Consider the following 24,324-nt stretch of genomic DNA (forward strand, 5'->3'; position numbering starts at 1 on the left):
AAATTTACAAAATCATTCAAGATGGTCTCAGCGTAACACTAACATTCCTACCCCCAACTCTTCCTTTCAAACCAACCATATTAGATTTCTTTTGTTCCTTTAATGTACCAAACTCCGTACAGGTCATTGTATTTTTTATACTACTAGTATTTTATTGAGGTATAATTTACTTACAGTAAATTGCACAACTCTTAAGCGATTGGCTTGAATTCTGACAAACATATACAGTTATTTAACCGTCAACAAGATCAAGACAGAATATTTCCATCACCCCATAAAGTTGCCATAAGTCCCATTCCACTCAACCCTTCCCCCAACTCCAAGCAACCACAATCCTGATTTCTAAAACAATACTTATTTCTGGCCTTCCTGAATTTCATAAAATGAGATCCTACATATATGATTTCTTTTGAGTCTGGCTTCTTTTATTCAACTTAACATTTCTGGCACTTTGTATTTAACTGTCATAGCATTGATTACATAGTGCTGAAATTTATGTTTTCCTATCTGTCTCCTCTGTAACTAAACTTCTTGAGGGAAAGGGAAAATTTTTGTTCACTACTTTTTTCCTCAGTACTTAGCACAATGCCTGGATTACAACAGCTACTCAAGTATTTTGTGAAAAATCAACCTTATTTGAATAATTATTCATATAAATACTATTTCTATTACTTATCCACTAAATTACACATGTTTATAGGAAGGAGAATCAAAATGAATTCCACAGGGCACCTGGGTGGCTCAGCTGGTTAAGCGTGGGACTCTTGATATTGGCTCAGGTAGTGATCTCACGGTCATGGGATCGAGCCCCAAGCCATGCAGAGCATGGAGCCTGCTTGGGATTCTCTCTCTCTGCCCCTCCCCTATTCATGCTCTCTCTCACTCTCTCAAAATAAATAAATGAATAAACATTTTTAAAAAAAAGAATGAATCCCAAATTTTAGATAATACAGTCCACAGAATTTAATTTTACATTTCAAATAATAATTAGCCTAAGCAAAAGTTTAAAATCTACCACTGGGAAAACATCAGATCAAACACCACAGCCTTCAACTGTTAATATTGTTAAAGTTACAAATTCAAATAAACCGTTGCATTTATTCAATCATTTATTAAGAGCTTACTTTGTTCCAAGCACTGTACTAGACAGATTCCAAAGATTCAAGCGGGAATATATCAGACACAATCTCTGACCTAAATATTATGAAGGCAGAGTGAATCTATACTAAAAATACCTTTAAAATGCTAATATATGAACAACAAAAACCCCACAACAACAAAAATCTCAATTCCAAAAAGTCCAATGGCTTGTTAAGTTTTTGTTTTCAAAAAAGCATTTCAAATTATTAATAACTTAATTGAGCAACTGTTTATATGTAATGAAGGACTTCCTCATGCTTCTGGGAAAATTCTGAGTATGAACCTACATACCTTACATAACTGGACAGACAGGAAGACAGTCCCAGATAAGAAGAAAAACAGATAAAACAAGTACAAACAGTCTTTGTGGAATCCAATCAACTACAGTCATGGAATAGACCTGCTATTGGCAAATGGTAGGGAAAAAAGACAGAAAATACAATAAGAAGTAAGGCAGAAAAAAAAAAAAGAGGAACAACAAATAGGTGAAGCAATAGGAGAAAGAGAAGTGAAATGAAAATCAAAGATGAGATAAAAATATTATTTAGCATACAAATGAGCTTCACCCTTACATTCTGGATTCAAGGTAAGAATCTGGGGAAAAATTAGAATTTCTTTTCAGAATCTCCTACTGAATTGTAAAGTCCACAAGTTTGGCAACTTATACATATCACACACACATTTAGCACAAAACAAAAAAAAAAATGGTAATTTTTTTAAATGTATTTTTTTACTATTTTATTTTTGTTGACAAACCCTTGTGTCGAGGGCTTTCAATAGATAGCAGCAAGGGAGCTGCTCAGCTATGTACAAAACAAAACAATGGTAATTCAAAGGTACCCAAAACCACATGTGCATCCCCTCAATTACATGTTTCACAATTAGGTATGCATCTCAGATCTGATCAGTATTTAAATACTATCATAAAAATGCCTGATTTTTATATATGTAAATATCTTATTTCATTATAAATTACTTTGGCTTTTTTTATAATAAAGGATACAATCATTTTTTAAATTACACATGAAAATAGGTTATATCATCTATGAATTTCAGTTCCGGGTAGTAAAAGGAACTACAGAAAAATTCTTATAAAGGGAGAATTCGGTCAGCTGAGATTGAAAAGCACTGCTACAGTTACTGAGTAGCAAGGTATGTGTGTCTTTACTAGATAAACAAACTATTTTCCCCAGTGTTGTAACATAATAATTTACAATTTCACTAGCACTGTTTGACAGTTCCAATATTCCAAATCATTGCAAATATTGGATACTGTTACCAATCTGGTGGTAAAAAAAGTATATCTTACTGTGGTTTTAGTTTCTATTTCTCTGACAATATAATTGAGTATCCTTTGAATTTATTGGCCATTAATGTTTCATTTTTTTTAAGTTTTCATTTAACTTTCTAGACTTTTTTCTATTGGATTAAAAATACCTAACTTTAAGAATTCTTTCTGAGGGGGAATAAATTATTTCTGAGAAGGAATAAATTAAAGTGAACACCATGCCAGCAATATCCAAAGAGCAAAACCACAAATAATATTCGGCTTATTAATCAGATCATTTTAATATAAGGTGGTATGCATACTTATCAGAGAGGCAGATATCTGGAAGGAAAAAAAGCTTCTTTTTTTTAACTAGAACTTACTTATAGAGGGAAAAAAAGGGATAAAACAGCTTAAACCTCAGTTGCTTACTACACTGCACTTCAGATTTTCAAATATCTTTTTCTTTTCTTGATGCAATTTTACCAATAAATAATACCTAGCATGTTCTGGGGCAAAATTTAATCCTCTGGCAATTATTTTCTTTCAAATGCTAATTTACTTTCAACTATTTGAATGCTATATTGTCTAATAATATCACTAAAATCTGTAAACTGTAGAATCTCCAATTAATTAGAACAAACGTCTTCTAAGAAAAGTAGCCTATTCAGAGTTGCTCTTGAGTATGCTCAAAAGCTTATAAATCAACATTTAGGTTTTATCAGTTTATCTCATTCCCATTACATGCTGCCCTTTATAATAAAATAGAATTATCTGCTTTTGAACAATAATCCCATCCTTTCAAAATACAGTCTATTAACTCTACCTTGTATCTGTTCAAATTCTACTTTATCTTGACTTTGCACCAATTCTAACTGGTTTTTTATTACTTAAGTCAGAGACCTATATTAAAAATGTGAACAGCTTATGTCACCAGAAAAAGACACATATGGCCAAAGGAAAAGAAAAATGTGAGACTATGTCATTATGAGAATCCAGTGGTACTTGAAGTATCTAAACTCCTTTGCCTAATTATGCTAACTTCTTTGCTATGTGTTATTGTATCAAAACCTTAATTGTGGGCTTTGCCCTGTTTCTGATGCCTATCACTTTGGATTACCCTGTTCACTAGCTCTTCCCACTGACTCCAGACAGCTATTGACTGGCCAAGTATCTCCATTCCTCATTTACCTGGTTACTACGGCCTGAAACCCCACCAGCGGCCAGGTCCCTGGCCTGCCTTAGCCCCCTCATTATCCCTTCCCTCCTTTTTTCCTTCCAGGCAAAATCCTAGTTCCCAGTCCTCACTGCTTCAATAATACAATTTCTATTCTTGCCTCCGGCTGCTGTAAAACTCCATAACCTCTGACACTATGGTTAATCTTCCCCAATCGTTACTCTAGTTTCTAATGCCTTAGACCCCTGGCCAGTGACTTGGACCTGAAAAGCCTGTTTCCATTTAGAAAACTACGGCAAGGCAAGACATAGCCTGATGTATAAGATTTTAATTATGAACATGTTTCTACATTGAAACAATAAGTAGTTCTCAGGTAACTGCAGTACTAGAGTACCATAACTCAGTTACCTATAGGCTAAGCCGGTTTTGGTGCGGTACACTGGTAACCTGGGCATGATTTTTATCCATGTTCTCTGAGGCAAAAGGCATTTCAAACAACTGGCTTGAAAATAAAGACTTCCATCTTCCCCCAAAATGCCAGTTCTGTATTCTCTCAGCAAGCAACACTGTATGTTACAAAGTGTAGTGATCGATTTCCATTAAATGACTGAAATACTGGAAGGAAGGGGGGGGGCGCAAAACTGTATCTGCTGCTCTAAGTATACTGTAAATATAATTTAATATTCACAGACCACAATGAAGTAACTAAATTTTTAAGGGGGTATTTAGTGGCCCCTTATTTATTACTATTGATCTAAGCTAAAGGCACCAACAACTTCCCTTCCCATCACATTTACAAATTCAACTTTAGAGACAGGAGGAAACCTAATCTTCACTGAGAACTGATTATGAACCAAAAGGCTTACATGCTTTAATCTATCCTTACTACACTTCTGCAATACTAGGTACCATGAAGAAACTAAGGTTCACAGAAATCCAATACAGTGACAGTTGGTTTATAGGATTCAAAATTTTTATTAGGCAAAAAAAGAAAAGAGAGATTGGATGTTTAATTCCAAATCCAAATAAATTAGAACAGTCTGAAGAATGAATTAGAAAGAAAATTATAAATTAGCCATATTTTAACCCAGAAGTTTGGATGTGTTGTACACCACTAAAATACATAGACTCTCTGCTCTCAAAGGCAACTCCTCCCTCCTAAGAACTTTGTAAGATTCTTGAACATATATGGAAAGAAACACTTAGTCAAAATATTTTGTGCAATTACGCTGATATTCCTGTGATAGGGTAGAGCTGAGAATGACCTGGAACATTCCCAAGAAGCTGAAAGAATCTGAGAAATCTGGGCAACCTGTGGACTGCTGTATGGCCTGCTTCCTGGGAAATGCCAGTCCTTGAAGCAAATCAAGATATAAGCTGATTCCCTGGTAAAATAGCTTCATCTTTAAATCTTAAGTACACTTCAATATGATTAAAATGATTTCACTTCTATAGCTACCTAGAAAGTGGATCCAAGAGCCACTTCCCCAAGACAGACAAGAGTAATGGTGAAGTCTAGGCAGGACTCCAAGTCCACCTGAATCCAAAGTCCATAGTCTCTCTCACTTTACAATCTGAAACCAAAGGCCTATTTCTTAAAATATTGTATTTTCCTACTTCAATCTTTTATTCTGAATCTAGAATTACCAAATTTAGGTTAATTTTATAATTCTGTATTTTCTATAATAATACATTTTAAAAATTAAATGTATAGACTCTTACAAATAATTTACTTTGAGAGTAACCTGGGTGGCTCAGTCGGTTAAGCATCTGACTCCGGCTCAGGTCATGATCTCATGATTCGTGAGTTCTGCACTGGTGCTCTGCACTGGTGGTACGGAGCCTGCCTGGGGTTCTCGGTCTCCCTCTCTCAGCCCCTCTCTCGTTGCACACGTGTGTGCATGCCCGTGCACATGTTCTCTCACTCTCTCAAAATGGATAAACTTAAAAAGTAATAAAATGGGGCTTCTGGTTGGCTCACTCTTTTTTTTTTTTTAAGCTTACTCATTTGAGAAAGAGTGCATGTTTGAGCAGGCAAGGGGCAGAGAGGGTGGGACAGAATCCCAAGCAGGCTCCACTCTGTCAGAGCAGAGCCCGACCTAGGGCTGGAACTCACCAACCATGAGGTCCAAACCTGACCTGAAGCCAAGAATCAGAGACTCTACTGACTGAGCCACCCAGGTGACCCTAAACAATCATGACAGACAATCATGTTAAAAATCTACTGGAAAGAAAAACAAAAACAAAAACAAAAAACTTTTCTACCCTGGGTGGTTTTCACAAAAAAAATTTAATACTACACTTTGACTTGTTCTCCTTCATAGAAAGTTTAAAATACCTGAATTACACACCTATTTCCACAAATCTATACTTCTATAAAACTGGACATACCTGTAAGGAAAAATGTGTATTCTGTGTGACATAAAAGCAACTGGGATGATATAATTAACAAATAATGAGAATAAGCAGATATTTCTCAACTTTCAATATGTGAAACTTAATGAAATAGTTTTAAGTTTAATAAAAAGAGGGTACCTGGGTGGCTCAGTCATTTAAGTGTCCGACTTCAGCTCAGGTCATGGTCTCACAGTTTGTGGGTTTAAGGCTCATGCCTGGCTGCACGCTGATGGTGTGGGGCCTGCAAGGGATTCCCTCTCTCCCTCTCTCTCTCTGCCCCTCCCTCACTCGTGTTTTCTCTCTCTCTCAAAATTAAACTTTAAAACAAAAAAGTTGATGAAAAGAAATATTTTAATAAGAAATGCAGCCTTGCCCATAGACAAAGCTCTTCCCAAGGAATCCACAGCACACATACATTTTATCAATGCCATTTCATAAATTTAAAAAAGCAAAAGCTTCTTCCTTGATGACAGGGGAAAGTTCCAGGCATTCCACTGAAGTTTACACAGTGGCCTGTTACAGCACCATAGGGGCAAGAGAGGTGAAGAAATGGTGGCAAGACTTCTAACTGCCGCTCCACATGCTGCTCTGGCATGTGCAGGGACAGTACACCTGTCACCAGTCATTACGGGAGCACCAATGCTGGGGTGCCGGTGGTTACATACACTCTGGACAGAACTGTACAGAAATGAATGAGGAAGTGACAGGCGAAAACCAGCAGTCAGGAAGACAGCAGGCTGACAGGAAGTCAGGTTTTCTCTATTTCTCTTCCCGCCTCAGCCTATGCCCTCTGCCCTACTTCCTCTGACTAATTTTCCTTTTAGTTTGTCTTCACTTTCTTTCAGAACATCTCAATATTTTGAAGAATACTCATGAGGGGTTTTTTTTGAGATTTTATTTATTTTTTTAAATGTTTGTTTATTTTGAGAGAGAAAGAGTGTGTGTATGCAAGTGGGGGAGGGGCAGAGAGAGAGGGGGAGAGAGAGAATCTCAAGCAGATTCTCTGCTGTCAGTGCTGAGCTCGATGCAGGACTCAATCTCATGAACCAGAGATAATGATCTGAGACAAAATCTAGTTGAAACCTTAACTAACTGAGTCGCCCAGGCACCTGAAGATTTTATTTTTAAGTAATGTCTATATCCAACGTGGGGCTCAAACTCACAACTGCAAGATCAAGAGTCACATGCTCTACTGACTGAGCCAGCCAGGCACTCCCTTGGGAGTTAGATTTTTAAATCTTTCTTATAGCCTATAGAACCTAATATGATTAATAAACGTTCTCCCAATTTATTTTGATAGTTAAAATTTACCTTTGTATCACTCCAGATAAAATTACATTTTATGTAAAATTAATGGAATTTCCACTCTTATGGGAAAAAATCTTCTGTATTTTTGCAAAGAAAAAAGGTCTAGAAGACTATACACAAAATATTAATAGTGATTATTTCTAAGTCAGCATAATAGATGCTTTTAACATCCTTTCCCCACACTGAGAATTTTATTTTATTTTCTTTAAGTCTATTTATCTAAGTAATCTCTACTCCCAATGCAGTGCTCAAACATACGACCTGGAGATCAAGAGTTGCATGTTCCTTAGACTGAGCCAGTCAGGCGCCTCCTGTCTGAGAATTTTATAATGAACATATTTGAATTTCATCATCAGGAAGCAAATTAATGAGATGTGAATTAATGGCATTTACCGCATTTCTAATCCAGCAACTTTATGATTACATAGGACACAAAGGTAATAAACTTTACATTAGAACTTCCCTTTAATCTCAGGCTAAAAATGTTAATGTTCACATGTTCCTGATATGATCATCACCCAGAATTACTGACTGTGATGGCATATCATAAACGGGAAAACACTATACAAAGGTACAAATAAGGTTCAAATGAAATTTAAATGTGATATGACATTACTCATGAGACTTGAAGTAATAAGACATTTTAGTTCTTTTTTTTTTCATTTTTTAAAATGTTTGTTTATTTTTGAGAGAGAGACAGAGCATGAGTGGAGTAGGAGCAGAGAGAGAGGGAGACACAGAATCTGAAGCAGGCTCCAGGTTCTGAGCTGTCAGCGCAGAGCCCAAGGCCGGATTAAAACCCAAAAGCCATGAAAACATGACCTGGGCTGGAGTAGAACATTTAACTGAGCCACCCAGGCACCCCACACATTTTAGTTATCAAACACCTTCCCGTTCTATACACATTCTTCCAAGTTCATTTCACGGCTGCAAGTTCTTTGACTTCTTTTCTCATCTGCCACCCCTGCTCTCAGAAATTCTTCTATGGAGTAGAATGATTTTGGAGTAACGAATGAAATGTTCCTAATGTTCTCCACATGAAGTGCCTCTTACCTATGTGAGACTATATGAACTAGAAAATACTAGGAGTTATATATATCATTGGATAGAGAAGAAAAAAAGCAGAAACAAGCTCTATCTACACTTTAATTTATGGTGTTGTCTACACTCTCCTCCATCTAGCCATTCCTCTTCACCCCTTGACTCTCAACCAGCTTACACTCTCTGTCCTACCACATCAAACAGAAAAATCCGATTCTGCCTTCTTACACTGGGCTGCTAATGAAGGGAACGGTACAATCATTACAATCATGCAGATCGGTGCCATGACTCACCTCCTACTTTAGATGGACTACAATGCTTCCATAATCTTATCTTTCATCAGCAAATTTCCACATATCCTTCGTCAATTACCTCAAATGCTCATCACTTAACAGCACACCCACAAAAAAGAAGCACACAAAAATGTAACTACTTCATCATCTCCCTAGCAAACTGACATACGCTGACGCCATCTTTTCTTCTTTCACTGGAGTTTCAGACGACACACTTGCTGTTCCATTTCCTATTCAAGGTCAATACCTCCAGCTATGCTTATGATCCACTGGTTTTTACAAATTCCTTATTTATAGACCCTTTACCCACTAATAAACCCATAAAGCTTTACTGATTCTCCCCCAAATTTTAAGCACGCCATTTATGAGCTTTTTTTGTACTACACACCCATGAAATCATCATGACAATCAATATGATGAAGACTTACATGGTCTCCAAAGACACTTCATACTCCTTTGTAATATTTCTCTGTTTCCATTCCCATCCTCAGGCAATCACTGACCTACTACCTACCACTATACATTGCTTTGCATTTTCTAGTATTTTTTATACATGGAACTGGGTAGGAAAAGTGTAACTAGGAAAAAAAAAGAAATGTAGCTATGCCCATGAGCAGAGCTGTGGGCATGTCCACGAAATAGCTAAAAAGGCTCTAATTTCTCACCTCTAAGGCTATACCAGCAGGATATGAAGGCTAAAGCAGAGTCTCCAGTTAACTAGCAATAAGATACCACTACACATCTATTAGAATGGCTAATATCCAGAACACTGACAACAACAAATGCTAGCAAGGATGTAGAGCAACAGGAATGTTCATTCATTGCTCGTGGGAATACAAAATGATAACGGCCACTTTGGACAATAGTTTTGTGGTTTCTTACAAAAGTACACACCCTCTTTACATATAATCCAGCAACTGTGTTCTTTGGGGTTTGCCCAAAAGAACTGAAAGTTATGTCTAAAAAAAGTCTGCATAGGGGCGCCTGGGTGGCTTAGTCGGTTAAGCGTCTGACTTTCGCTTAGGTCATGATCTCGCGGTTTGTGGGTTCGAGCCCCGTGTCGGGCTCTGTGCTGACTGCCAGCTCAGAGCCTGGAGCCTGTTTCAGTCTGTGACTCCCTCTCTCTCTGACCCTCCCCTGCTCACACTGTCTCTCTCTCTCTCTCCTAGAAATAAATTTAAAAAAAAATTTAAAAAAGTCTGCACACAATGTTTACAGCAGCTTTATTCATGATTGCCAAAACTTGGAAGCAACCAAGATGTACTTCAGTAGATGAATAGATAAACAAACTATAGTACACCCAGACAAAGGAATATTATTTAGTGCTAAAAAAGAAATGAGCTACCAAGCCAGGAAAAACATGGAGGAACATGAAATGTCCATTAACCAGTCAAAGAAGACAATCTGAAAAGGTTATATACTCTATGATTCCAACTATATGACATTGTGGAAAAGACAAAACCATGGAAGTAGTAAAAGGATCAGTGGTTGCCAGGGGTCAGGGCATGGGGTGTGGAGAGTATAGGATAAACAGGCAGAGCATAAATGATTTTTAAGGCAGTGGAACTATTCTGTATGCTACAATAACAGAAGATACATGTAATTAAACATTTGTTCAAACCCACAGAACATATAACATCAAGTGTGAACCCTAATATAAACTATAAATTCTGGATATCAACATAGGTTCAACAATTATAACAAATCTACCACACCGGTAGGGGATGTTGATAATGAGGTAGGCTATGCATGTGTGGGGTAAGGAATATATGGGAAATCTCTAGACTTTCTACTCAATTTTGCTGTAAACTTAAAACTCCTCTAAAAAATAAAGTCTGTTAAAAGAAACATATGGCAGGGCACCTGGGTGGCTCGGTTGAGCTTCTGACTCTTGGTTTGGGGTCAGGTCATAATCCCAGGGTCACGGGATTGAATCCCACATCTGGCTCCATGCTGAGCATGGAGTCTGCTTGAGGCGCTTGCGCTTTCTCTCTCTCTCTCTCCCTCTCTCTCTCTCTCTCTCTCCCTCTGCCCCTCTCCCCGGCTCATACTTGCTCTCTTTCTCTTGAAAAGAAATTTTAAAAAAAAGAAGAAACATATGGAAATTTTGGAGTTGAAAAGTACAATAGCTAAAATAAAAATTTCAGCAGCATATTGGAGTTGGGAGGACAAAGAATCAGCAAACATGAAGGCAAGCAATTGAAAGTATCTATCTGTACAACAAATAGAAAAATATAACTAGGAAAAATAAACAGAGCCTCTGAAACCTATAGGACACCATCAAGCCTATAAACATGTATCTGATGGGAGTCTTAAAAGGAAAGAGAGAGGCAGAAGGAACATCTAAAGAAATGATGGCCAAAAACTTCCAAAATTAGATGAACAACAGTAATCTACACCTCAAAGAACTCAACAAACTCCCAACAGGATCCACACTTACACACATATAGTCAAATGGTCAAAAGACAAAGATAAAAAGAGAATCTGAAAGCAGAAGGAAAAATAACTCCTCATGTACAAGAGATTCTCATAAAATTAACAACTGACTTCTCATCAGAAACTATGGAGACCAGAATGCAGTGGATTAATATAGTCAAAGCGGTGAGAAAAAGACTGTCAAACAAGAATCCTATATCCAGCACAACTATCCTACAAAATCAAAGAAGAACCAGGTGAGGAAGGAAAACAGAAGAAGCAATTATGACATTCCTAAATACAAAAATTAGAGAGAATTCATCCCTAACAGATTTGTTTTATAAAAATATACTAAATGGAGGTCTTCAGATAAAATGCAAGGACTACAGACATTAATTCATCTACACAAAAAATAAAGAGCTCTGGTAAAAGGAAAAACATGGATTAAAAAAAGAAAGCACACACATATTTTTGTTTGCAACTTTTTTTCTTCTGTATTATCTAAAAGACAACTACATAAAGTAATAATTACAAAACTGTGCTAGCAGGCTTATAATGTACAAAGAAGCATGTATGCACTTAGCCCCCACATATAACATCCATGCTAAACTTGTGTCCAAATCACTATCACATTGGGGCTAGGTCACTCAGGTAGTGTTAAAATACTATTCAATCTAGAAACTACATACTTTCTCAAGGTCTATTAAACAAATTCTCAATAAAAATACAAAGACTGTGATTGGTCATGCTTTTCCAGCTTCTGCACAGGAAAATAAACAATCAACAAAATGAAAAGGCAACTTACAGAATGGGAGAAAATATTTGCAAACCATATATCTAAAAAAGTTAATATCCAAAATATATCAGAAACTCCTACAACTCAATAGCAAAAACAAAAACAAAATACAATTAAAAAATAGGCAGAGGAACTGAACAGTTTTCCAAAGACAAGACAAATGGCCAGCAGGTATATGAAAAGGTGCTCAATATCATTAATCATCAAGGAAATGCAAATCAAAACCACAATGAGATACCACTTCACACCTGTATAATGACTCCCATCAAAAAGACAGGAGATAACAAATGCTAGTGAGAATGCGGAGAAAAGGTAACCCACTGATTCCTCATCATAGAGAACTCTGTTTCTTTTTTTTTTTTTTTAATGTTTTATTTATATTTGAGAGAGAGAGAGAGATCATGAGTGGGAGAAGGCCAGAGAGACAGACAGGCAGGCACAGAATCGGAAGGAGGCTCCAGGCTCTGAGCTGTCAGCACAGAGCCCAACGCGGGGCTCGAAACCAAGAGCTGTGAGATCATGACCTGAGCTGAAGTTGGACGCTTAACTTGGACTTAGCCACCCAGGCGCCCTGAGAAGTCTCTGTTTCAAAAAGGACATCTACAACTGGGTTTTCATTTCCTAATAAACAATACCTTAAATATCAGGGATTTGTTTCCCCCCAGTTAACTCAGAGGAAGTGAATTAATGTTATACTCAGTTATGGTACACGAAAATAGCAAAATTGCACACCATATTCATATTAGTTGAGATAATAATGTTTAGGATTTTAGAAAATTAAAAATCACTTACCAAATGCTTATACTGATAGGGCATTACAAATACCACTTTATAATTAATATAAAACTGCCAAATTGGAATTTGTAAAAAATAATACATTCTAAAGGAAACTTAGAATCATGGACTGCTAGTAGAATTTTTTAATTCTATTTATTCATTTATTTATTCAACAAACATTTATGGACCACTGCTATACACTAGACACTCCCTGTAGGAACTGAGGGAGAAAAGACTTAAGTGTGCACAGTCTAGTGAGAAGCTCCCATTCTGAAAGCAAAGAGTTTATGACTAGAAGAGGCCTTATAATTCCCTAATTTTACAAATAAGGAAACTGGCACAGCTAATTAGCCACTCAGGCCAAGAGACACTCAGGTGTACAGATTTTCTGCCTTGTGTGTTCTTTGCACTACACTTTTCTTTGACTAAGCGTGATGATGGAACACTTCTATCTGTGTAATGCAGAAACATGGAACTGTTACCAAATTAGAAACAGAAATACCTAATGGATATAACCAATATAAATACTTAACAATTTAGAGACGAAAATCCCTAATATGTGTGTTATCATGATAAAGCCCCAATAAGAAACTAAAGAACTAAAATAAGAAAGAACTAAAATAATATAATAAAATAGTAAGCCTTCTACATCATGTTTATGGTTTTTCCTCTGTTTACTGACCTGTTAAATGGGCATATTAAAAGTAACTTATTTCATATGATTGTTGTGAAAATTAAATTAATTAACACTTGAAAGGACTTAGTAAGCTTGGTACCTATTGAATACTTAGTAAATGTTAGGTATTCTTATGGATAATCATTTCTTAAATGCACAAGTATGTCATACAAAGACAAAAAAAATGATCTTTCTTCACGGAATTATCCTATTATTATGATAGTCTTATTTTTCTATCAACCAGTAAAATCTAGTACTAAAACATGTATTTCAGAAATAATATTTTATATACACAATATCTAATAATATCACCCCTTTCTCTATAAACATATCAGTCCTAAAATTATAAGAAAAATGGACATTAAATTATTAATTTAAATTATTAATTGTATTCATTCACAATTTAAATTAATTAAATCATCTTTTAGTTCAGTATTCTTAAGATTATAAATCCTAAATATCATTAAGAGAATGTTTAAAGATGACTTTCAAGTAATTAAAAAGTTTATGCAGCTTTTCTCATATAAAATATCATTAAGCTAATTGACATCTCTGAAATAACTATGCATGGAATACATCAATGAAACTATTTTACATTAATAATACTCATCATCCAATATCCATTACAAAATATACAACATATTGATATCCACTTACTGCAATCTCTCTACAAGCCGACATGGATATTCCTGTGCCTTCAATTTGCTTCAATGCATATTCCTTTTCATCTTTTCTGCATATGAACAAAAAAAATTATTTTTTCTAAACATTATTTTCAGATTCAAAATTATAACTACAAAAACAATAAAAATCCACTAGTCTCTCAGTTTTATGTAAACACTCTCACTATGACTGCTTACTGCTTCTGATAATATTTCAACTACCGAAGTATGAAATACCAAAAAAAAATTCATGTCACAATGAAAACACTACACAGAGCCAAAACACAGAATTCAAAATTGAAACGGGATACTAAACACAGCACTAGTTTCAAAAAGTAAACAAGCATAAATATAAACTCAAGCATATTGCAAGATAATTCTACTCCTGTCTTAATTATCTGGAAATCTATGAAAGCATTCTGTTATAACATTAACTACAAAAATAAATGACAGATGTAATCTTCTATATTGGTTTAAAGTAACTTTATAGATATGATCCATTTAATAGGAGGGAAGAGCTATAGAAGAGTGTCAACCCATTGGGACATCCTAATTCTGACCTATGAAAGGGGACATTCAAAAGCCCAAAGACCTCAACCAAAAGCCTTGGACAGACTTTAAAACTCTAGCCACCAACATCTCATTCTCAAGAACTCTAGGAAATCCTAATAGTTACAGTGAATTTTCCAAATAATGTAGGTAGATTTAGGAATTCTGGGAGATCCCAGTAGCTACCAGGGTGCTCAACCAAGAGAAGACAGCAGTTCAATCACGGTGATACTGTCCATAAAAAAATAGTATCACATTGAGTGGTCAGAACAACACAGTATTCACAGAGTACTGACACCAGAACCAGCTACAGAGAAATGTCAAAACAGTGGTTCATACTGTGGGTTGTTCTAATAAAAGGAGTATAGTTCACGCCCTCTGGGTTTTGTCTCTGATTGTACTGGAGCCTCAACAAGCTTTATCATGTCATGATGGTTTTCTCAAATGATAGCACTAAATGCTGCCACATCTGTCCTACGTACCTATTTCCTATTTTCCCCATTCTGTGTTTACTAGCAGATAAGGCAGTTTAAGGGGTTATTGATAATATGCATTTTTAAAACATCATTTTACGTGCCTTTTGAAGATTTTCACAATCATCTGTTTTGGGCAAATAAATGAATTATAGTTACTTTCTCTCCCATAATCCATTTGAAAATTATATCCATTTTTCTTCCAATATATGGCTTTCAGGAGATAATTAAGCCACATTTTAACAAACAGAAGACACACCAGATATTATCAACAGGATAAACTGTTATGAAATTATTAATGATAATCATGACTGTCATCAGAAATATGGAAAATGTTTACTATATTTTAGTGAAAAAACACACATTATACAACAAAAAAATATACATATATCTAGACATATGCTGAAAATTATATAAAAAATGAATATCCATTGTGTTGAAATATAGGAACTTATGCTAATTAACTCTAGTGCTAATGTCATAGTCTTTTAAATTAGAATTAGAGGGAAAAAGAAAAAAGCCAAAATACTTTGACCCTCTGAAAACAGTCACCTATTAAAACAATCCTTAGTATTTTCAAAGTATCGTCTTAGGCATGTTTTAAAAAGCAAATTCAAAACTAGGGAAAGCTTAAGTGATCATTTTTTTCCTTTTTCTCTATCCTGTTTCCTCCAAACATAAAGCTAGACTTTTTTCAGACCACCCAGAAGCCACAAAGAAGTACAAACAGCAGGTGACTGGATGTAATTAAAGCCAAATGTCCCCACCACCTTAAATGTATGTGTGGGCACGTATGGAGAGCACTTATGTCTGAGATGCTTAACACAATGCTTACAATGTGAATTTCACGTTTAGCTATTAATTTAACTACCATGTATATATTGCTAAATATTTATGAAATTTATTAAATTCTGAAAACAAAATTACATAAGCTTTCTAACAAAACTTTCAATGAAATCGTAATTTTTTTAAACAAAAATATTTCAGTCCCCAGTTCCTTAAATGAAGTGCTCCAGAAGCTCATGTAATTGCATGGTTTTATTTTTAATACAGTAAAGAATATTACACAATCTGGATAGGTTATCGTTGCTATGGAAACTATGATTTTTTTTTTTTGCAGTTAAGTCAAAAAGTGCCAAATTAACACATCACGTTAATGACTTTTAAATTTCACATCCTGGCTGTCAAAGGAACTTGAAAGCTTGAGCAGAAGACACCGAAGCATGCGCCTTTACTATGGATTATATGGATGGGATCTAGGAACAAGCCCAGTAACTATTTCACTTAATAAGTTTAAATATAACTTCCATCTGCTAAATTAGCAAAACACTCAAAGATCTGCAAACTTAAGGTTTACCTGCAGCTTTGGAATTGAGAATGAAACAAAGTGCGTATATCCTGACCATTTCTCTTATATGTTCACTGTCAGACAGTAAGTGACAATGTGGCACCTCTGAGGGTCACCGTATGAAGAAGTGGCAGGACCTAGCAGCCACATGGGACTCACGTTCACCACTGTACTATGCCAATGGCAGTCTTTCATCAGATGCCAATACCTTAGTTATGAAAACTACGGATGCGTCCTTTCCCCCGATGCCCACAGATATTTCAATGATTAGCACATGGGGCAGAGACGTTTTATTGTTCTCAGCAGATGGGAGTGTTATCCCTCTTGGGGAATTTCTCCAAGTGGTGGTGATATTCATACCCCACACCTCATATGTCTCAGGCACACATAATATTATGTATCATAAAGGTATAATTTGTTCTTTCACATGACAAGGCTGAAGAGCAGGTGAACCTGGTGAACCTGTCCTACACTGCGAGGACAGCCTGGAATTTAGAGGCAGCTTACTTCTTTCTTAAAACTATTTCTACATTACTTTAACTTTTAAATAAAATACATTATTAGTTACTGTAATAAAGACAGAAAAGCAATTCCAAAGCCTTCAGAGAAACTGCTTTCTTAATGTTAGTGCACATTACATATTATGGTTAGAGCAACTGCTTATTGAAAATAATCAAAGGGAAAAGAAATTTTTTTAAAGGTGGGGCTAGGGACGGAGTATTTCAGTTGGTTAAGTATCTGACTTCAGCTCAGGTCATGATCTCCCGGTCCATGAGTTCGAGCCCCACATCAGGCTCTGTGCTGACGCTTTGAGCCTGGAGCCTGGTTCAGATTCTGTGTCTCCCTCTCTCTCTACCCCTCCCCCATTCATGCTCAGTCTCTGTCTCTCAAAAATGAATAAACGTTAAAAAAATTTTTAAAAAAGAAAAGAATCAAAGGAGGTTACTAAGTAAATCCAGGAAGAATCAAAAACATATAAATTTGTAGCATAAACATAGATATATTTAATACGTAACTTTAAATTTAAAGACATTTCTTCTATATGGCTATACTGTATATCAAAACCACACGGGCTTCACTCTCAGCAGTGACAAAGAAAAACAATTACCCAACAGGAACATTATGTAATAATAAAATAGAAAAACAAATTTGGCAGAAACTGTAATTCTATTAAATTTTCCATCTGAGACACTATGTTCTGGAAAACTTGTGATGCAAGCAATTCTATAGATAGTAGAAAATATAAGAAGCATATATTTGCACAAATTGTAGAAATTGTTGTCTTCCAACGAAAGCTTTGTTCCAGGCAGAAAACCAGGCTCAGTAGATTTCAAATGTAATTCAGGGAAGAATTTCTCAAGCTTAAAGAAGCAAGTTCAGGAACATCTCTTCAATAAAATATTAGGAACTGGCTTAATGAAAAAAGATAGTCTTATACCTTTTAATAATGTTCTAATTTGGTGACCAGCCTCCAATCACTTGTAGAAAGGTGAAGCACCAGTCAGCAGCCTATATGTACAAGTATAGTTAAGGTCTGGCCAAAACCGTATTTGTTGGCCCAAATCATGGTCCAAAGCTTTTTGATTCCTATCAATAATACTACTAGGGCACCTGGATCGCTCAGTTGATTAAGCATCCAACTCTTGATTTCGGCTCAGGCCATGATCCCAGGGTCGAGGCTGAGCCCCACATCGGACTCCACGCTGAGTATATAGCCTGCTTGAAATTCTCTCTCTCTCTCTCTCTCTCTCTCTCTGCCCCCCTCTCCAGCCTGTGCTTTCTCTCTTGCTCTCTACAAATATAAAAAATAAAAAATAATAATAATACCAAGTGTCCAGATCAGCCCTGGACCATCTTTAGTCCTAAGGATCTATGACAGACAAAAAAATTAGAAGCGTCTTTTAAGATAAGATGAGGAAATTCAAACTCAAGCAAGGCTGATATAAAAATTTAAGTCTTTAAACTAAGAGTTAAGTTCTTTCTTTTGTTTGTTCAGAAGGAAAACAATAAAAGGCTTACTATTTTATTTTGCATCAGGCAACAAACAACTACTGAGTAAATAATATATGTCCCAACACTGTCCAAGTTCTAAGGATGAACAAAATTAGAGACTGACTACCCAGATGTCATGGAGTTCACAATCTACCTGGAAAGAGATTCTGGGTAGGTAGGAAATATAAACAAATAACTCTGATATGACTTCCACTGTATGCAAGAGGTCTGTATAACAGGCAGAGAGAATAAGAATAGTATTTCTTTCAGAGCTTTAGGGAATTTAACTTAACTACATGAGAGATGCCTTTAGGGGAGGAATTTCCCCAGCAGAGAAGAGATGAAGGGGTCAGAGAATTGAAGACAGAAGTATAGCATGAGAAAAACAAAAAGGGGAATGACTAATATTCAGGATGGCCGGAAGCTGGGGCATGATGCCAAGGAGCAAGAGAAGGCTAGAAAAGTTAAAGGAAGGGACCCTGTGAGTCCTGCAAAAGAGCCTGTGTTTCATATGTCAACAGTGGGCAGCAAAATGTTTTTTGAACAGAAAAGGTACCTGTTAACAGATCTTTGCTCAGAGAGATAACTGGTAACTCCAAACTGGTGGCAGGGCAAACGTTTGGGAGTTTGCGTCAAATGTCCAGATAAGAGAAGATGAAGAAATAGATTAGAACAGTAGCAGAGGAGAACAAATATGGATTCAAAAGACATTTGAGTCAGAACTGACAGAATTTAGTAACATATTTAATTCTGTAGGTGAAAGAAAGGAAGACTCTGAAGACGGATAAAGTTTCCAATTTGTCTAATAGTGGAAATGATAACACCCCCAAACCAGAAAAATTATGGCATGACTAAATGGAGCCAGGGAACATAGATTTTATTGTAAAGGCAAAAAAAGTTATGTAAAAAGATTAATCTTATTAGGAAGGACTGAGATTAGAGGTGTGAAAAACAATTAGGACACTGCAGCAATGGAAGTGTGAGCAGGTAAGGAACTGGGATAGTTTACTAGAACCTTAGCTCCAAAACAAGTTTAAGACAACCCTGTTAAGCCCTCCTCCTTTTACAGATGAAGAAGCTAGGCAAGCAGCCAGAAGCAGAGTTGAGATGAATCTTCCAGTTTCAAGTCCAACACTCTCCATAACAGAGTGGTCACAGTGAGGATGGAGAAAAGAAGGAACACTTGTGACCATCGTTCTATTTTTTGTTTGTTTTGTTTTCATTTTTGTTTTTGTAGAGAGCGAGAGCATGAGTGGGGGAGAGGGGCAGAGTGAAAGAGAAAGAATTTCATGCAGGCTCCACACTCAGCATGGAGCCCAATGCAGGGCTTGATCCCACAACCCTGGGATCATGACCCAAGCAGAAATCAAGATTCGGACACTCAACTGACTGAACCGCCCAGGTGCCTTGTGACAGTCATTCTAAAAACAAAAATTTAATGTTTATTTATTTTTAAGAGAGAGACAGAGACAGAGTGTGAGTGGGGAAAGGGCAGAGAGAGAGGGAGATACAGAACCCAAAACAGGCTCCAGGCTCTGAGCTGTCAGCACAGAACCCAATGAGGGGCTCATAAACTGCAAGATCATGACCCAAGCTGAAGCCGGATGCTTAGCCAACTGAGCCACCCTAGAGCTCCTGTGACAGTCATTCTAAAAGAGGAATTGGCAGGACCAAATTAATAAATAATGATGATGAAGAAGGCTGAATGCAGAAGTCAGGTTCTGGGCTTGGTTGATGATATCATTAAGAACAAGACTGGGGCACATCTTAGAATGTCTTCAGCTCATTAAGGATTCTTTTAGATAGAAAGAAACTCCAATGGGGCACCTGGGTGGCTCAGTTGGTTAAGCATCCAACTTCAGCTCAGGTCATGATTTCACAATTCATGTGCACAAGCCCCACATCCGGCTCTGCACTGACAGTGATTGGGATTCTTTCTCTCCCCTCTCTCTATGTTCTCTCCACCATGTTCTCTCTCTTTCTCTCTCAAAATAAATAAACTTAAAAAAATTGTTTTAATAGGGGCACCTGGCTGGCTCAGTTAAGTGTCCAACTTTGGCTTGGGTCATGATCTCACGGTTGGTGAGTTTGAGCCCTGCTTTGGGCTCTGTATTGACAGCTCAGAGCCTGGAGCCTGCTTTGGTTTCTGGATCTCCCTTTCTCTTTGACCCTCCTCCACTCGTGCACTGTCTCTCAAAAATAAATTTAAAAGACATTTTAAAAATTTTTAGTAAAAACAGAATTCAGATAATGAAATCATCAGAAATATAGTATCCAAGATAATATGGTATTAATAGTTTTTACAGTTAGGTGTTTGATATCAATAAGACATTCTTCAAACAATATGACACTTGAGTCTTGTCAACAATTTTTTCTTCAATCAGGCTGATACAAATCAATATCCTATTCCTTTCTTTTAACATATGGTAATTTGGCTTAGCAGATTGAGAGGCTTTCACATCACCCATGGAAAAAAATAGATAAATGGAATAAAATTTGGAAAAACAAAACCCAAAAAAAGATCATTTAGTTTTATGTTAGTATCATTCTAGAGTTATTCAATATCATTGATTCAGTATTTAGCCAGCCTAATAGTAACAGTTCCTTATTTGGAAATGCTTTCTTTTGTAATACCGTAATATTTTAAATTTTCTTACCATGAAAATTTCCAAAAATGAAAAATAAATGGCAATGATATTCTATGTATCTGTCACACAGCTTCAACAATGATCACCACATGGCCAGTCATACTTCCACTGCCTCCCCTCTTCTTAATTATTTTGAGACAAAACTGAACATATCATTTCACTCATAAACAGTTCAACACCATAATATTTTTAATTATCAGAAATATTTTTGTTTAAATAATAGGCTTTATTATTTAAGTCTGAAATATTAAAAATCTTGTTAACACATGTTACTCTTAATATTTTGCATTCCCCTTATTAATGAAAAAGGTCAAACAGCACTAGCACCTTCTTTATGCTTTCATCTATCAAATATTTCATCTACTCATTCTCTAAAAACCATCAAAATACAGTAATAGTCCCCTTATTCAAGTCCAAGATTACCTTGCAACATAGAAATTTGACAAGAGTTTCTTTTTTTACCTTCATTCTTTAGAAAAGTGCCTTTATTTAGGTTCATTTCCCAAAAACCGATGAATATATCTCTTTCTCTAAAAAACAGTCTTCATTTTATACTATTTCCTGTATAATTCCAATTCAAATAAACATTTATTTTAAAGGCTCTAAAATGATAAAATTTCAGAAACTCTTATTACGGCAAATTCTTATTGCTCAGAAGTGATTTTAATTAAAATATATCTACAGTAATGCTGTAAGACTTAAGGCGTCAAAGTGTTAAGTTTAAAATATAAATAACGGGGGTGCCTGGCTGGCTCAGTTGGAAGAGCATGTGACTCTCAATCTAGGGATTGTGAGTTAGAGCCCCATGGTGGGTGTAGTGATTACTAAAAAATAATAATAACAATAATTAAAACATAAATAATTAAGGACTGGATTACACAGAAATTATTAGCAAATATTTAGTATAAACAAAAATTTTAATATAAAATATTTTCCTAAGGAGAATTCATGAATCTCAAGTCATTATTTACTTGCTACAGAGGTTAATATGGCAAGTAATGCCAGACTGCTTCCAGAAATACTTTACTATGCATGTGCTATGTGCCAGGCATTGAATTGCGTTAACAGCAGGAAGAACAAGATGATCTTTTCCCTTGTGAACCTTTACACTGAGAGACACACAAGCAAGTGACACGATCTGATAAACACTATAGAAGATGCATATGCAAAGCACATCAGATAAAGAATGGAAAGAAGGCTTTGGTTCTAGTGGAGGGGAAAGATAGAGGGCTAGCAGCTAGATAATTTTCAAAGGGAACCTGTGAGTGGATCTTGGGAGATGAGCAGGATTTCATTAAGCAAAGAAGAGGTTCCAGAGCCTTATGGACACCAGAAATGCAGGGGTAGTCCAAAGATGAAAATCTACAGTATATTCAAGAAACTGGCAGGAGACCTGCAGGGCTAGAACATTAGAGATGAAATAACAATGAAAAGAACAGAGTAGAATTAGCATAGTCTTATATGGTATGCTTATAAGTAGGCTTTTTTACTGTATAATGGGCAGCCATCAGAGGTTTTTAAGCAAGAGAAACATATGATCAAACAGGTATTCTCAACAAGCAGATAGTGTACAGGATGGAACAGATTTAAAACCAGAGGTTGGGAAAACATTGTAAAAGTTCTGGAAAGGGTTGATAAGGACCAAAATCAGAGTAAATATAGCTAAGAATGGAAGGAATGCATGCTAGAGGCATTCCAGAGATAGACTAACTACTGTGACCAAATATATAGGCACACTGTAGGCATTAAAGAAATATTTGAATAAATGTGTATGCACATATGTGTATGTATCTGAGAGAGAGCTGAACATCTAAGCAGCACTGAAGATCACTGACGTTCCAGACCAGAGTGTTGTCTCAGTGAAAATAGGGCCATTTACACTACACCTTCTACACTCCCCCTCCTCAATAAATAATAATACCAACAATAAGCCAGTTTGCAAGTAGAGAATAAATTCATCTTGGACATGGTGATTCTGAAGTGGCTACAGGATAGCCAGAAGAAGATGAACAAAAGGAAATAACAGAAATGGAATTTGGAAAAGAAAATATTACCACACAAGCAACTGTTAAAACTATAGATGTAAATATGATTACAAGTCGGGGCACCTGGGTGAGTGACTCAGTCAGCTGGGAGTCCAACTTCGGCTCAGGTCATGATCTCGCGGTCTGTGAGTTCAAGCCCTGTATGGGGCTCTATGCTGACAGCTTAGAGCCTGGAGTCTGCTTCAGTTTCTGTGTCTCCTTCTCTCTCTGCCCCTCCCCTGCTTGTGCTCTGTCTCTCAAAAATAAATATACATTTAAAAAATTATTAAAAAAAAAAAAAAAAGCAAATGAGATTACAGGAGAAAATGCTCAGAAGAAAAAAAGAGCTGAAAATGGTAACCATTCCTCTTTCACATCATGGTACCTAAGTACCAGGGTAAACTGACAGTGTTCAGAGCAGAGGTAAAGGGACTCATAGGCTTCCCCTGCTCCAAAACCCATTGGTGGCCAAAGAACTTAAAGAATTAATAAAAGGACCCATAACAAATTGACTGCACCCATGCCACTGGGGTTGATAAGCCCTTCTCTAGTAAATGCCACCCTCCAACTGGCTGCAGGCGGAGAAACTTTCAAAAGACCATGATATTAGGCAAATCTAGATGTGAGACATTCTACAAGAAAATTGCCCTGGCTCCTAAAAAGGAAAAAAAAAAAAAAGGCAAAATTGGGAAGGAGTCTATTTAAGACATGTAACAACAAAATATTGTGCATGAAACTCTTGACTAGACTGGTTCAAATAAAAACAGCTTCCTGAATAGCCAAAGTAATGCTGAAAAAGAAAACCAAAGCTGCAGCATCACAATTCCAGACTTCAAGCTGTATTACAAAGCTATGATCATCAAGACACTATGGTACTGGCACAAAAACAAACACATACATAGATGAGGAGAACAGAATAGAGAACCCAGAAATGGAACCACAAACGTTTAAGTCCCACATCAGGCTCTGTGCTGACAGCTCAGAGCCTGGAACATGCTTGGGATTCTGTGTCTCCGTGTCTCTAAGCTCCTACCCAATTCAGGCTCTGTCTGTCTGTCTGTCTGTCTGTCTAATATAAACATTAAAAAAAATATTTTTAATAAAAAAAAAGAAATGGACCCACAAATATATGACCAACTAATCTTCAACAAAGCAGGAAAGAATTATCAAATGGAAATAAGACAGTTCAGCAAATGATGGTGGAAAATCTGAACAGCAACATGCAGAAGAATGGACCTGGACCACTTTCTTACACCATACACAAAAATAAACTCAAAATGGATGAAAGACTTAAATATTAGATAGTAAACCATCAAAATCCTACACAAGAAAATAGGCAAC

The 24,324-nt window shown here is 36.3% G+C and overlaps 1 protein-coding gene across 1 annotated transcript in view; it reads right to left on the reverse strand.

Annotated features, from left to right (window-relative positions):
• The window catches only part of CDK19 (cyclin dependent kinase 19), a 173,344-nt gene that overhangs the window by 92,491 nt on the left and 56,529 nt on the right, over nt 1-24,324 (reverse strand). The window contains exon 2 of the mRNA XM_077780044.1: nt 13,945-14,020. Within this exon, the coding sequence (XP_077636170.1) occupies nt 13,945-14,020 (76 nt within the window). The remainder of the gene's footprint in view (nt 1-13,944; nt 14,021-24,324) is intronic.

Source organism: Crocuta crocuta, unplaced genomic scaffold, assembly GCF_008692635.1.
Source record: "Crocuta crocuta isolate KB4526 unplaced genomic scaffold, BGI_CrCroc_1.0 scaffold147, whole genome shotgun sequence".
Classification (NCBI taxonomy): Eukaryota; Metazoa; Chordata; class Mammalia; order Carnivora; family Hyaenidae; genus Crocuta; species Crocuta crocuta.